At 40.0% G+C, this 16,511-nt stretch overlaps 1 protein-coding gene across 10 annotated transcripts in view; it reads left to right on the top strand.

The window, feature by feature from the left end:
- The window catches only part of BRCA1 (BRCA1 DNA repair associated), a 63,412-nt gene that overhangs the window by 7,823 nt on the left and 39,078 nt on the right, over nucleotides 1–16,511 (top strand). For 7 of the 10 annotated variants that reach the window (XM_029212509.1, XM_029212508.1, XM_029212514.1 and 4 more), the window contains 6 exons: nucleotides 883–936; nucleotides 9,310–9,387; nucleotides 10,344–10,432; nucleotides 11,458–11,597; nucleotides 13,473–13,578; nucleotides 14,522–14,567. In XM_029212509.1, coding sequence (XP_029068342.1) covers nucleotides 883–936; nucleotides 9,310–9,387; nucleotides 10,344–10,432; nucleotides 11,458–11,597; nucleotides 13,473–13,578; nucleotides 14,522–14,567 — 513 coding nt within the window. The remainder of the gene's footprint in view (nucleotides 1–882; nucleotides 937–9,309; nucleotides 9,388–10,343; nucleotides 10,433–11,457; nucleotides 11,598–13,472; nucleotides 13,579–14,521; nucleotides 14,568–16,511) is intronic. The other 3 variants (XM_029212510.1, XM_029212512.1, XM_029212507.1) reach the window with 1 other exon arrangement.

Raw genomic sequence — 16,511 nt, 5'->3', positions numbered from 1 at the left:
TCTTACTCCCGGGACCACCAGGGAAATCCCCTGGGATTTATTTTAAAATAATCTTGGCTTTGAGTGGATTTTGGTGTGGATGAAATAAATTGGCTGTGAGCTCATAATTGCTGAAATTGGGTTATGGTACGTGGAGTTCATTTTACTGTTTTATTTGTGTAAATGCTTTAAGCCTTCCATATTAAGAAATAAAAAGTAGGGGCTTCCCTAGTGGCGCAGTGGTTGAGAGTCTGCCTGCCGATGCAGGGGACGTGGGTTTGTGCCCCGGTCCGGGAAGATCCCACATGCCGCGGAGCAGCTGGGCCCGTGAGCCATGGCCGCTGAGCCTGCGCGTCCGGAGCCTGTGCTCCACAACGAGAGAGGCCACAACAGTGAGAGGCCTGCGTACGGCAAAAAAAAAAAAAAAAAAAAAAAAGAAAGAAAAAATAAAAAGGCAATCACATGCCAAAAAAGTGCTATGAGGGAATTCAAAAGAAGTACAAGAAGTTTTTCTCTTTGTGGAGCTTAAAGTTTAGTTAACATATAGGATGTGCACCCACAATGATAGCTCAAAAAAGGTGTCAGTGAAAACTAATATGAAATAATATCAGCTAATTTTTTAAATGCTAAAGATAACATAGAATATAGAAAAGAATGATATATTATGTTTTGATGTCTGAAAGCTCATTGAGAGTAAGGATCATATTCTCTGCTGTATTTTTGGTTCCTAGTACAGCAGACATTTAATAAATATTTATTGAATGAACTTAAAGCCTTACTTTGACTCAGTTATAGCAGCTTAAAGTTGAACTTCTTTATTAAGAATTCATTTATTCATTTACTTTTAAATGAATTATTGAACCTCAGTTCTTTTATTTTCTTTTTTTTCCCCTACCCTTCTAGTCTGGAGTTGATCAAAGAGCCTGTTTCCACAAAGTGTGATCACATATTTTGCAAGTAAGTTTGAATGTTTTATGTGGCTCCATTATTAGCTTTTGTGCTTATCCTTCATAACACAGGAAACACCTAGCTTTATTAAAGCTTTAGCTTCTTCAATTATTTGAAAAAGAATCGTAAGTTTTTGTAGCCATACTTTGTGGTAAAATATTGGCATATTTATCTAGTGGGATATGAAATCACTTTGAACAGCTGTTTGTTTTTTGTGTCCATGGGTGAAAGCAGATTGCAAGCAGTTACGAAATAAGCAAATTGTGTTTCAACTGTCCCAGTTTCTCCTTTCTGTTCATTTCTGCATGTCCTTCTGCTCTCTGCCCTCTAAGGTTCAGTGTTTACCTGCTTCATAATCCTTGTGAAAATAGGAAAGGACCTGATATCAGTTTATATTTAGGCTGAAATTCATTCATACCAATGATTCAAGTTATATTTACATTTTTAAGGATTTTGCCCTTTGAAATGGATATGTTTCTTGATGGAAGAATTTCAGAAAAAGTTTGGTAGATAATTTTGTGGAACAGGGGGTTTTCTTCTTTCCTTGATGTTAAGCTATGATTGAGGCTTGCCCTGAATGCCAACTTATTTCTTTTTAAGCATTTTTTTCTTTTTTAATTGAAAAGGCAAGCCATGTCAATGGTAATGAGTTTACTAGCATATATGATGCAAAATATTTTTCCCTCCTACCTCAAACCCCTGCCTCTCCCTTCCCTCCCCAGAAAAAAACCACAGTTATCAATTTCTTATGTATCCTCTAAGGAATTTTTAGATTCAAGAGTTTGTAACTTGGGATTCATGAATGGTTTTCATGAATTTCCTAGAATTATATTGAATTTTAAGTTCAATTGTATTAAAAACTATGGGCCTGTGCAGTTTTCTGGGAAGACAGTTCATAATTTTCATCAGCTTGGAACGTTTCTGTAACCTAAAAAACATGAAAAGCTTCTGCATTAAGGATAATGAGGGCTGGCTGAAGCTGGAGGAAACCTGTTCCCTTTGGAGGGATATCCTTTGAGCACAAGCCTGCCAGCTGGCCAGCCCCTTCCTTCCTCTGAATTTTACCTTTTTGCTATTTATCTGTCCCAACAAGGATCCAGAGCCCATTTCCACTGTCTCTCACCCCTTTTCCAGGTCACCCCACTGGCCTAGATCTGTTCCCAATTTCCTTCTCATTCTTCAGGCCCTTCTTCCTGGTCAGGTGTCATGGCAGCACGACTTTATCTCTCCTTCAAGAATTTTTAGTTTTGTGGCCTCTAGAGGGAAGCTTCTCAAACTGTCTGTGGTATAGGGCCATTTTCTTTGTAGTTCAATACCTTTATAAAACAAAATTTTAAAGTCCCACTATTTAAAAGGTTACAGATAGCTGAAGACTAACCTTTTAAATGCTGGGACTTTCACTGTTTCTTGACAAGAATCTTTCTGAAATGTACTGTATGCCTTCCTGTCACCTTGAATAATGAATATATGGTATTATAGTGTGTAAAGAAGAGATTAAATTATGAACATTCATTACTTTGAGAGCTTGTGGAAGAAGGCAGTTTTACAGGCAGAGGAAATAATATGAGCAAAGGTATGAAGAGAAGAAGAATATGTTCAGGAAAAAGAAACTAACTTTTCATATATAGAGAGAAGTTGCATTACAAAAGGAAGGAGCCCTCAGAGGGGAGATGATATTTGCAAGAGAGAAAGATCCAAGAGGAGGCAGAGGGATTGGAACTAGAAAATGGATGCTAGAAAGAAAAATAGTTGTTATTCAGTGAAGTTGGAGGTAAAGACATCTGTTGAGATTGAGAAGGTTAAAGTTGGCAACTGGAGGAGAGTGAAAAAGGCTTGCAATTCCTAACATGGAGGATAGGAAAAGCAGAGTAGCCAGCCATATATATATATATATTTTTTGCGGTACGCGGGCCTCTCACTGTTGTGGCCTCTCCTGTTGGCGGAGCACAGGCTCCGGACGCGCAGGCTCAGCGGCCATGGCTCACGGACCCAGCCGCTCCGCAGCATGTGGGATCCTCCCGGACCGGGGCACGAACCCGTGTCCCCCGTATCGGCAGGCGGACTCTCAACCACTGCGCCACTAGGGAAGCCCTAGCCAGCCATATTTTAAGTGATAAGTTAGAATTAAAAGTTTAGTATAATGCCTCTGTGATAGATCAACTTTTTCATGAAATATCTTCTGTAATACCCTTATAGTCTGAATAACACCTTGATCTATATGATAAGAAAGTTCAGAAAAATACCCCCAAGCATTAATTGTATTTTCTCAAGGTGGACTCTAATTGCTAACAATAACGCAGCTTTATTGACTGGAGTAAGCCTGTAGTTCTGAAATCTTTCATGAGATATACAAAAAGTACAATGGTACCAGTTTAGAAAATATTACTTAGGCCATTCATGCATTAGCTTGCAGTTTCCAAACAACAGATGAAATGTGTAATACTTTTTGAAAGATCTAGACCACATTGTCCAAAGAGATATAATCTGAGCCATATAAATCTAACTTAAATTTTCTAGTAGCCACATTACCAAAAGGTTTTTTTTAAAGGTGAAATTAATATAGTTATATATTTTTAACCTAATTATGGCTAAAATTTTATCATTTCAAAATATAATATAAAAATATTAATGAGATATTTGACATTCTTTTTTTGTAGTAAGTCTCTGAAAGCTTGTGTTTTTCCATTTTAGCTCAGACTAGCCATATTTCAAGTGCTCAATAGCCACATGTGGCAGCTGTATTGGACAACACAGCTCTAGAAACTAACTACTCAAAGTGGGACTCATGGGTCTGTAGCAACCACATCACATGGAAACTTCCTAGAATCTCAGCCCTACCCCAAACCTGCTGAATCAGAATCTGCATTTTAACAGGATCCCCAGGAGATTCTTATGCACATTAAAGTTTGAGAAGCAGTGCTCTGGAATGATAACCTTTCTATACACTTATATGGAGGATACTAAGAGGGAATAGACCAAGGAAGACTGAGGTTTAAAGACCAGATAGACCAAATAAGGCAAGTCTTGGGGTCATTTAACTGAGGAGATCCAGATAAGTGGTGAATCAGTGTTGGGGACGTTTCACGGCTGGATACATTAGATCATGACACCAGGGAATTCTGTAATCTAGTAGTGGGTCGGTATGTCAGAGGTCCAGAAATAGGCAAGAGATGGATAATCTAGCAAGTAGATTGAACATAGTCTCTCAGGAGTCTAGCAGCAGAAATGAGAAGTTCAGGGTGGTAGTTATAAGGGAAGAAAAGTAGCAGGGACCCAGCCATAGGAGGCTGAGGGTTAGTGGTAAGATTCTCATCCCTAGGAGACAAGAGCCTTGACTCAGGGGACTGGGATACTGGGCAAGGAAACTAGGCAGAATCTCCCAGATGAAGAGCTCAAGATAGCTTCTTGGTCGGGGAGGGATAAATTGGAAGATTGGGCTTGACATATACACACTACTGTATATAAAATAGATAACTAATAAGGACCTACTGTATAGCACAGGGAACTCTACTCAATACTCTGTAATGGCCTATATGGGAAAAGAATCTAAAAAAGAGTGGATATATGTATATGTATAACTGATTCACTTTACTGTACACCTGAAACTAACACAACACTGTAAATCAACTCTACTCCAATAAAAATTTAAAAAAAGAAAAAAAGATAGCTTCTTAATTGTTGTAACTAAAGTACAAACCAGAGGTTTGATTAAAAAAACAGAGCCTTGGGGCTTCCCTGGTGGCACAGTGGTTGAGAGTCCGCCTGCTGATGCGGGGGGCACGGGTTCGTGCCCCGGTCCGGGAAGATCCCACATGCCGCGGAGCGGCTAGGCCCGTGAGCCATGGCCGCTGAGCCTGTACGTCCGGAGTCTGTGCTCCGCAACGGGAGAGGCCACAATAGCGAGAGGCCCGCATACCGCAAAAAAAAACCAAAAAACAAAAAACAGAGCCTTAGGACTTCCCTGGTGGCGCAGCGGTTAAGAATCCGCCTGCCAATGCAGGGCACACGGGTTTGAGCCCTGGTCTGGGAAGATCACACATGCCATGGAGCAACTAAGCCCATGCGCCACGACTACTGAGCCCATGTGCCACAATTACTGAAGCCTACATGCCTAGAGCCCGTGCTCCGCAACAAGAGAAGCCACCGCAATGAGAAGCCCATGCACTGCAATGAAGAGTAGCCCCCGCTTGCCACAACTAGAGAAAGCTTGCGCACAGCAACAAAGACCCAACACAGCCAAAAATAAATAAAATTTAAAAGAAAAGAAAACAGAACCTTATTTATACAAGCTGACAAGGTTTGGTGGGACCAGCAACATAAGTGGATGCTGAGATGCTAAGCTGTGGAGCTCTCAGGGTCTTTATTTCCTTTAACAAGATACCGTATTTGTCTATTATCTTAGCTCTGTTGATAGTAAGCCAGGGCACCCAGTATAACTGAAGGTAGCCAAAAGTCAGCTTGCCTTTATTTTGCCTATAGTTAGAACTATTAATTCATTGCTTCCTGCCAGGATAGACTTGGACAAGCAACTCAAAATTAGATTAGTTTCCATAACTTGTTAAACTGTGCAGGGTGTAGATGTGCTCAAAAATGAGTACTCTGAAAAGTCCCCCAAAATTGTGGCACTGTGATTTTACTATTCTCCATCAGCGTTTTCTTAAAAAGCTGAAGCTGCCCTTTAGAAAGCATACTGCATTTTCTTTAAAAATGTATTGCCTTTCCTTAACCATTGGGCTTTAGAAACCCAAGAATCCCAAAACTTTTCTTAGACCTTTTCACTAAGAACCTTATGTAGAACTTGTATATGTGTTTTCATTTAATTAGTGCATCACATAGATTACCCAGGGCTCTAAAACAGAGTTTAATAAATTCTTCTGAGCCCTGAAAAACATGCCACTGTTCTGTTGATCTGTCAATATTTTCCTTAGCTCAATCTTTTCAAGTCACGTACAAGTTCATTTTCTCTTTTGAGTTTAGTTAATAGCCTTTATGAGTCTGTTCTTTTTCTACCATAAAGAAAGATTGGAACTCATAATATCTTGGTTGATTTCTACGTATCTGGTTCTCCTGTGTTACTTATGTAATTATTGTACAGGCTGCAACATCTATAGCTTGGCTTATCACGCAATATCTTAGCTGCTGTATTCTGCAGTACTACGTTTAGGGAATTACCTCCCTACCTCTACTCTGAATTGTTGAATTGTACCATTTGCCAGTGTGATGCATTGATGCCTCCTAGAGCCATTATGGTAGAGTGCAGGTAGTATTTGCATCTTCTCAAGGAGTGGTAGCCTCTATTTTGTGGCTCTTTATGGACTTTATGGGACTTCTCTGGGTCCAGTGGTTAGGACTCTGTGCTCCCAATGCAGGGGGCCCAGGTTCGATCCCTGGTCGGGGAACTAGATCCCGCATGCCTCCCGCATGCCGCAACTAAAGATACCACATGCCGCAACAGAGGTCCCGCACATGGCAACAAAGATCCCCCATGCCACAACTAAGACCCAGCACCGCCAAATAAATAAATAAATGTTTAAATGGGCTTTATATACAGAGCAGGTAGCTTTTTGATACCCCTGTCCCCTAAACTATAGAATTGTTGTCAAGTGCAATGTGGTAGTTCAAGCAACTATATAAGTGAAGAAGGACCCCTGCGTCTCCTTGACCAAACCTACCTACAATTACTTTCTCTGGTGGAAAAACCATGGGCTTTGCTACAGTTCAATTCTAGATCCAATATCACCTTTACCAGTTACTTGATTACTTTATGATCTGGGACAAGTCTCTACTGTAAAATGAAGGTAATACTTCAGGGTTGTGTAGACAGAGAGAGCAATGCATGTTAAAGGACCTGGCCAGTAAAAAGTGCTCTCTAAGTGTCTGCTGGCTCACCATTCCCACTGCCTTTTCAGCTCCCTAAATCTTCTTTCCTGGCTGTCTTCAATGTCGGTATCTTCTCTACTCCCTTCCCCAGTCAACTCCCTTGCCATAATATTATGTCCTTTATAATAGCAGGGATTTTGTTTTCCTTTTCCACTGAATTTCTTGCATCTAGAACAATATTGGACATGTAGTAAATATTGGTTGTATCAGTGTGAATCACTGCTTTTAATAATCATCACCACAGCTATTTCTGCTCTCTTCCCTTTTTTCCATTCTACCTCTCTTTTGAGTCTTCTTTTGTCTTCTTCCTAAGGGAACGTTGATTTTCATGGACACCACCAGCCAATGGGAGCAGTATTTTCCTTTCTTAAGGAAGCTGACTCAGGACTTCCCTGGTGGTTCAGTGGGTAAAACTCCGTGCTTCCAATGCAGGGGGCCCGGGTTCGATCCCTGGTTGAGGAACTAGAATCCCTCATGCATTCCAGAACTAAGGGTCCGCATGCCACAACTAAGAGTCAGCATGCTGCAGCTAAGAAGCCCACATGCTGCAGCTAAGAAGCCCGCATGCTGCAGCTAAGACCCGGTGCAGCCTAAATAAATAAATGTTAAAATATTTATTAAAAAAAAAAGGAAGCTGACTCTGAACACGTTGCATATGATCTTCAAGTCTTCTTAGCCATATTCAGTGCCTGAGACAAACAACAAAATTGTTCTTTATCCAAAGCCATTCTAAAACCCTGAATGAGCCTCCTTCATTCCTCAGATGTCTAGTGAGCAGTGTGGTTATGCCAGATACTCTGTTGGGCATTGTGAATATAAAAAGGAGCATGTTTTCTTCCAGCCTTGAGGAGTTTTGTTTTTTATTTTATTTTATTTTATTTTATTTTATTTTATTTTATGTATTTATTTATGGCTGCGTTGGGTCTTCGTTGCTGTGCGTGGGCTTTCTCTAGTTGTGGTGAGCGGGGGGGCTACTCTTCGTTGTGGCGCATGGGCTTCTCATTGCGGTGGCTTCTCGTTGCGGAGCATGGGCTCTAGGCGCACGGGCTTCAGTAGTTGTGGCATGTGGGCTCAGTAGTTGTGGCGCACGGGCTTAGTTGCTCTGTGGCATGTGGGATCTTCCTGGACCAGGGCTCAAACCCGTGTCCCCTGTATCAGCAGGCGGATTCTCAACCACTGTGCCACCAGGGAAGTCCTGTGTACAAATTTTATGTGGACTTATGTTTTCATTTCTCCTGGAAAGAAACCTAGGAGTAGAATTGCAGAGTCTTATGGTAACTCTTTGTTTAACATCTTGAGGAACTGCCAAACAGTTTTCCGAAGTGACTGCGTTGTTTTATATTTCCACCAGCAATGAATGAGGATTTCAGTTGCTCCACGTCTTTGCCAGTACTTATTATTATCTGTCTTTTTAATTAGGGCCATCATAGTGGGCATAAAGTGGCATCTCATTGTGGCTTTGATTTCCTTTTTCCTAATGACTAATGATATTGAGCATCTTTTCATGTGCTTATTGACCATTTGTATATCTCCTTTGGAAAATATAGTTCTTCATATCCTTTGCCCATTTTTTAATTGGGTTATTTCTTTTTTTATTGAATTTTAAGAGTTCTTCATATATTCTGGATACAAGTCCCTGATCAGATATATGACTAGCAGATATTTTCTCTCATTCTGTGGATTGTCCCTTCACTTTCTTCATAGTATTATTTGTAGCACCAAAGTTTTTAAGTTTGATGTAGTCTAGTGTACCCATTTTTTCTTTGGTTGCTTGTGTTTTTGCCATTTATTTATTTATGAAATCATTGCTTAACCCATGGTCACAGACATTTATAGTTTTAGTTCTTACATTTAGTTCTGTGATCCATTTTGAGTTAATTTTTCTGTATTGTGTGAGGTAGGAGTCTATCTTCATTTTTTTGCATGTGGATATCTAGCTATCCCAGCACTATTTGTTGATAAGATTATTCCTTTTCCATTTAATTGTCTTGGTGCTATTGTTGAAAATCAACAATAGCATAGATGTATGTTTGTACTCTCATTCTATTCCATTTATGTATATGTTTATCCTTATGCTAGTATCATGCTGTCTTGATTACTGTAACTTTTGTATTGAGGTGCTGAGTTTTTAAACTAATTATAATCATTTTACTTGAACCACTTACCATTTATGTCTGATGATGCAGCATGAAATAATTATGAGTATATCATTAAATATGCCATATTAACTTTTAATAAGTTTTATTTGATCATAATAGTAAGCCATATGCATGTAAGTTCAGTTTTCATATATCTTTGCTTATATAGTTTGTTTTCTGATTTTACAGCATCCAAAAACAATGAAAGAAGGCCATTGGTTGTAATTCACCTGCCATTACCTTTAAAATGACTCTTAAGGGCAGTTGTGAGATTATCTTTTCATGGCTATTTGCTTTTTGAATATTCTCTCTGCAAAAAAAAAATGTAACTTGAGTTGTTCTTTTCATTCTTTAAAATTTATAGATTTTGTATGCTGAAACTTCTCAACCAGAAGAAAGGGCCTTCACAGTGTCCTTTGTGTAAGAATGATATAACCAGAAGGTATATAATTTGGGTAGTTGGGAGGTTGGAAGTGACAACAACAGGGAAAAGTAGAAATTCCTTAATAACATAGCTGGTATTCCTATCAAACCACTCATCAGTAGAAAAATATATAAAAAAGGGTGTTTAGCTGACAGGGTAAATTATTTCTAAAGTCATTTTTCTGAAAATTTTACAGTACATCTGCCTTATACAGGTACTAGCAATTCATTGCCTTTTTCTAATCCTTCTATATGATGCAAGAACTTGCAGTCTTATCTAATATAGGACTGTACCACCCTGCCCCCATTGTCCTGATCCTGCTTTTATTTTTCTTCCTTGCATATATTTCTACTTATTTACACAAACACATATGCAATGCATTTATATATTGTGTGTCCCTCTGGCCAGGATGTAAGTTCTATTAGGGCACTGGCTTTGTCTCAGTCAACACTGTTTTTCCAATGTTTGACACATAGTAGTCACTCAGATATGTAAATGAATAAATAAATTATATTGTCCTACAACTGTCCTAAACCAAAATCTCTCTTTGGACATTGTTATCTATCTGTGATTTTGAAATAATGTAATTATCATTTGGCAGAAATCCCTGAGAGCTAGAAGTGGCACTTTGGGTGGATGGGATTCAGATGTTAAGAATAATAAGTTCTCTCTGCAGTGGATTTATATCTACTGTGGATTCAAAGTACTATTATTTTAGATAATTATAGGCTTTTGGTAAGTTTGAATGGCCAAAAAAAATTATAAAAACAATCAATATGCTATGTGGTTTATTCTGCTGTCAGTGATGTTTTGATTAGTGTAATGTCACTAATAGCTCTGTTCTTTCCATATAGTTTTTTTTTTAACTGTTGCTACTTCTTTTTTTATTTGTTCACATGTCTTTCCTTATTTTAGTGTCCTTAAAAAGTTGGTAATCTTTTGCTAAGTGTGTCTTTCAAACAATTTACTTTCAGAAGCCTGCAAGAAAGTACAAGATTTAGTCAGCTTGTTGAAGAGCTATTGAAGATCATTCATGCTTTTGAGCTTGACACAGGATTGCAGAGTAAGTGTTGCATAACCCCAGGGGCCAATGCTCAAGTGGCCATCTATTAAAATGGAAGTTTGTGGAATTATTTTATTTGAATAGGTGGTAAGACCTTTTGGTCTAGGTTAACTTTAGCTCTTTATCTGTAATCTTTTTTTTTTTTTTTCCTCCGGTACATGGGCCTCTCACTGCTGTGGCCTCTCCCGTTGCAGAGCACAGGCTCCGGACGTGCAGGCTCAGCGGCCATGGCTCATGGGCCCAGCCGCTCCGCGGCATGTGGGATCTTCCCGGACCGGGGCACGAACCCGTGTCCCCTGCATCGGCAGGCAGACTCTCAACCACTGCGGCACCAGGGAAGCCCCTGTAATCTATTTTTTAAATCATTCCCACTGGTCTCACACCTTATTTTATCCATCCTAAGATGCACATTTTTTATTTGCACATCTCCAAAATTGGGAGCACTTTACCATTAATGGTGTGTCATTGTTTAATTTAGTGTTTTCTTTCTTAGTGGTGCAGAAAATAATGGTGCATTTTATATCACTGGTATTTTAGTTTCAGTGAAATATGGTATTAATAGGCAAATTTGTTAGTATTAAGGTAGGAAAAAAAGGAGTAGAAATAACTTTGGTCTATGTGTTCGTTTCCTAGGAGTAGAACTTCTGAAGTTCATTTTTTAAAAAAGTATAGGCAACCTTTAATGCATTGGTTTTTGTTTTTTTGTTTTTTTGCGGTACGCGGGCCTCTCACTGTTGTGGCCTCTCCCGTTACGGAGCACAGGCTCCGGACGCGCAGGCTCAGCGGCCATGGCTCACGGGCCCAGCCGCTCCGTGGCATGTGGGATCCTCCCGGACCGGGGCACGAACCCATGTCCCCTGCATCGGCAGGCGGACTCTCAACCACTGCGCCACCAGGAGAGCCCTAATGCATTGTTTTAATATTGTACAACAAAGAGCATACACAGGCTTTCTCTTGGTTCTTTGCTTACAATTAATACGTTTTTTTCTAACTGCAAAAATAATGTTTTCCTTTGTAATTCACAGTTGCAAACAGTTATAACTTTTCAAAAAAGGAAAATAACTCTCCTGAGCATCTAAAGGAGGAAGTTTCTATCATTCAAAGTATGGGCTACCGAAACCGGACCAAAAGACTTCAACAGAGTGAACCTGAAAATCCTACCTTGGTAAGGCCATTTTTGTGTATTCCGATAACATCTCTTTATTGAGCACTGTGAGTTGGTGAGTGTGCTAGATGCTTATGGATTTACATAAAAAGTCAGTAAACAAGGGAAGATGGTAAGTTAAGTGGCCAAACAAGAGAGGAGACGAGAGAAGGTCCCCGGTTTTAGTGCTTTGTTCATTCTGATGAACATATTTTTCTTCATATCTGTCTAAGATAGACACAAGGACACTGATGGTCAGCTTGCTAGTTTTTAAAATAACCATCTTATGGCAGTTCTCCAGGGACAAGGAAATATCTTCTGTTTTATTTCCTCTGAAAAGTTGCCTGGAAAAAAAAAAATCGGTTTTTAACATTTGAAAATTGCTTCAAGTTAACAGTGTAATTGTCAAAGAAAATGCAGAGATTTGTGCTGTTGTTATTCATATGTGAATGAATAATGAAGATCTTAAAAATAATAGTTCTCTGGTTTCCCTGGTGGCGCAGTGGGTATGAGTCTGTCAATGTAGGGAACATGGGTCCGAGCCCTGGTCTGGGAAGATCCCACATGCTGTGGAGCAACTAAGCCAGTGAGCCACAACTACTGAGCCTGCACTCTAGAGCCCGCGAGCCTAGAGCCTGTGCTTCGCAACAGGAGGAGCCACCGCAATGAGGAGCCAGCGCACCACAGCGAAGAGTGGCCCCCGCTCACTACAACTAGAGAAAGCCCACGCGCAGCAAAGACCCAATGCAGCCAAAAATAAATTAATTAATTAAAAAAAAAAAAAAAAAAAAGTTCTCATAGTACCAGCATTCACTTTTCGGTAGATGTTGAAGGGCTTAAAAAGAAGAAGGAAAGCTTCAACAGAGTAAGGTCCCATTTCTAAATATTCTCTCCTGTACTGAATATTCTTAGGCTTGCTGGGTTTTCTTTTTTTTTTTTTGCGGTACGCGGGCCTCTCACTGTTGTGGCCTCACCCGTTGCGGAGCACAGGCTCCGGACGCGCAGGCTCAGCGGCCATGTCTTACGGGCCCAGCCACTCCACGGCATGTGGGATCTTCCCGGACCAGGGCACAAACCCGTGTCCCCTGCATCGGCAGGCAGACTCTCAACCACTGCGCCACCAGGGAAGCCCATTGCTGGGTTTTCTTTATTTTCATTTATCCTTTTTAAAAATTTACTTTGGGGCTTCCCTGGTGGTGTGGTGGTTAAGAACCCACCTGCCAATGCAGGGGACATGGGTTTGAGCTCTGGTCCGGGAAGATCCCACATGCCACAGAGTAACTAAGCCGGTGCACCACAACTACTGAGCCTGCTCTCCAGAGCCTGTGAGCCACAACTACTGAGCCTGTGTGCCACAACTACTGAGCCTGCGCTCTAGAGCCTGTGAGCCACAACTACTGAGCCCACATGCCACAACTACTGAAGCCCCCGCGCCTAGAGCCCGTGCTCCGCAACAGGAGAAGCCACCACAATGAGAAGCCTGCACACGCAACGAAGAGTAGCCCATGTAGCCCCCGCTCACTGCAGCTAGAGAAAGCCCGAGCGCAGCAACGAAGACCCAATGCAGCTAAAACTAACTAAATAAATAAATAAGAAAGAAAGACAAAAACAAAATCAAAAAGAAAAAAAGTGCTTTCCTTATCTTTAAAAATATTACACAGATAATACATATTTATTTTAGAAAAATTTAGAACAACAGAGAGAGGGGAAAAGTATTCAAAGCACACAAAACTCATACATTCTTGTGTGTAGTCTGCGAAATGTTTTTTCTGAGGTGTCATAAGTGTTAGCTAATTGATAATGGTCTATTTGTTTTGTCCATGGCTTTGAGTTTCTGTTAAGAAAAAAAAAGCACAGAACTGGCCAACAATTTGTTGATCATCCTTTACTGCTTAGCAGGAAACCAGTCTTAGTGTCCAGCTCTCTAACCTTGGAATTGTGAGATCTCTGAGGACAGAGCAGCAGATACAACCTCAAAATAAGTCCGTCTACATTGAATTGGGTAAGAGTCTCAGATTTTGTAAGTTTAGAATAATAGTTGCTGGATTCCTTGTCTAGGAGTTTTACCAAAAACCGTGGTCACAATTTATACAGTGGCAGGGAGCTCTGGGAAGTGAAAATAAAATAATTTTACTAGCCTTATGATGTGTTATAAATAATGTAAAAGATGCAGGTCTCACCTTGAAGAACCTTCCTTTGTAAAGAGAGCAAAAGAAAGGATGTCTGGTTATAAGTATGTGTAAATATACTTTGGAAATATGGAGAGTAGGGCTAAGAAAGAATGTGATGAGTGGGCTACAGCATTTGGAGGGATCTAAGATAACTTGTACTAGACTAGAAAGACTTAAGAACAGCTGAGCTCAGTTCAAGCAGGTCTCTCTATGTCTTATCGTTTAGAATATATTTATAATTGGAAAGAACGGCCCTCCTTTGAGCTCCCAAGCACTAATGTTTGACATAGCACTTGTCATATTCTTTCAAAATTTCTTGTGTCTTTTCCCCTTTTAAGATCATAAGTTCCTAGACAACAGGTATTGCCTCATAAAAATAATCAAAATAATTATAATAGAGAATATTTAGGAGCACCTACTGTAGTGCACGCACTGGTGTGTTTTACTTGTGTAACTCATTTAAGATGCATGACAAACCTGAGATGATTACTACTATTATACTTATTTTACAGATGAGGGAATTAAGGCACAGAGAGGTTAAGAAATTTTTCCAAGGTTGTAAAGCTAGTAAGTGAAAGTCATGATTCAAACCTGTGCTTATGACCACTTCTCTGTATTGCCTGACATGTATCATTGTGTCTGCCATGTAGTGGGTGCTCAGTAAATATTTCTTGAAGATATGTTTTGCAACAAGTGTATTTTTTGAGTTTAACCCTTTCAATAAAAATCCTTTTATTGATTTGTTATTTGGGGGTATTTGGGGAATTTTTTTAGGATCTGATTCTTCTGAAGATACAGTTAATAAGGCCAGTTATTTCAGGTGAGTCAAAGAGAGCCTTTTTCTATGAAGCTGGCATTTTTGTATCTAGTTAATATTAAGGATTGATATTTCTTTAGGTTAGAATCATGGCATTGGAATAGACCTTAAAGACCATCTACTTTAATCTCCTCATTTTATAGCTGAGAAAATATCCTTTTTTAAAATATTTATTTATTTATTTGTTTGTTTTTGGTTGCATTGGTTCTTTGTTGCTGCGCACGGACTTTCTCTAGTTGCTGCGAGCGGGGGCTACTCTTCAGTGCAGTGCACGGGCTTCAGTAGTTGTGGCATACGGGTTCAGTAGTTGTGGCTCGCGGGCTCTAGAGCACAGGCTCAACAGTTGTGGCACACGGGCTTAGCTGCTCAGTGGCATGTGGGATCTTCCCAGACCAGGGCTCGAACCCGTGTCCCCTGCATTGGCAGGCGGATTCTTTTTTTTTTTTTTAACATCTTTATTGGGGTATAATTGCTTTACAATGGTGTGTCAGTTTCTGCTTTATAACAAAGTGAATCAGTTATACATATACATATGTTCCCATATCTCTTTCCTCTTGCGTCTCCCTCCCTCCCACCCTCCCTATCCCACCCCTCCAGGCAGTCGCAAAGCACCGAGCTGATCTCCCTGTGCTATGCAGCTGCTTCCCACTAGCTATCTACCTTACGTTTGGTAGTGTATATATGTCCATGCCTCTCTCTCGCTTTGTCACAGCTTACCCTTCCCTCTCCCCAAATCCTCAAGTCCATTCTCTAGTAGGTCTGTGTCTTTATTCCTGTCTTACCCCTAGGTTCTTCATGACATTTTTTTTTCTTAAATTCCATATATATGTGTTAGCATATGGTATTTGTCTTTCTCTTTCTGACTTACTTCACTCTGTATGACAGACTCTAGGTCTACCCACCTCGTTACAAGTAGCTCAATTTCGTTTCTTTTTATGGCTGAGTAATATTCCATTGTATATATGTGCCACATCTTCTTTATCCATTCATCCAGTGATGGGCACTTAGGTTGTTTCCATCTCTGGGCTATTGTAAATAGAGCTGCAATGAACATTTTGGTACATGACTCTTTTTGAAATATGGTTTTCTCAGGGTATATGCCCAGTAGTGGGATTGCTGGGTCATATGGTAGTTCTATTTGTAGTTTTTTAAGGAACCGCCATACTGTTCTCCATAGTGGCTGTACCAATTCACGTTCCCACCAGCAGTGTACGAGTGTTCCCTTTTCTCCACACCCTCTCCAGCATTTGTTTCTAGATTTTTTGATGATGGCCATTCTGACTGGTGAGAGATGATATCTCATTGTAGTTTTGATTTTCATTTCTCTAATGATTAATGATGTTGAGCATTCTTTCATGTGTTTGTTGGCAGTTTGTATATCTTCTTTGGAGAAATGTCTATTTAGGTCTTCGGCAGGTGGATTCTTAACCATTGCGCCACCAGGGAAGTCCAGAAAATATCCTTTTTGCTTTGTTGGTTGGTTTCTTAGTAAAGAGTTTGAAAGAGTTTAAAGTAATAGTAGAACTATGCACAGACTTGCTTCCAGCAGATGGTTGTGCCCTAGCTTAGTTCCTCGTGTATGATAGTGTTGACTCAGTGATAATTGTGGCTGTTGAAAACATTAGAGTACTCAGTTTTCAATTCTTTCCTTCCTCTGTTCCTTAATTCCATCTGTAACTCAAACTTTGTCTACATAAATTAAACCATAATCTATAAGCAGCCCCAACTGGGTTGTCAAATTGCTTTCGTTAGGAATTATTGCTTGACCCTAAGATCTGTGATGGTGTCATTGCCAATCAGATTTTGTTTGCAAATGACTTTTTCCTGATCTCTCAATTGGGAGAAAATGGTTTTTAGCCTGAAAAGAAGCACAGAAGGCAGTGCTGCAAAGTGGTGTGCTTTTGCATTCTATTGGAATGTCTGTTCCATCCCAGTGCTCCCTTTGTT

Source organism: Monodon monoceros, unplaced genomic scaffold (assembly GCF_005190385.1).
Source record: "Monodon monoceros isolate NGI ecotype Baffin Bay Population unplaced genomic scaffold, NGI_Narwhal_1 Super_Scaffold_9, whole genome shotgun sequence".
NCBI lineage: Eukaryota > Metazoa > Chordata > Mammalia > Artiodactyla > Monodontidae > Monodon > Monodon monoceros.
The sequence above is the reverse complement of the archived record's forward strand: the minus strand, read 5'-3'. Positions and strand labels throughout refer to the sequence as shown.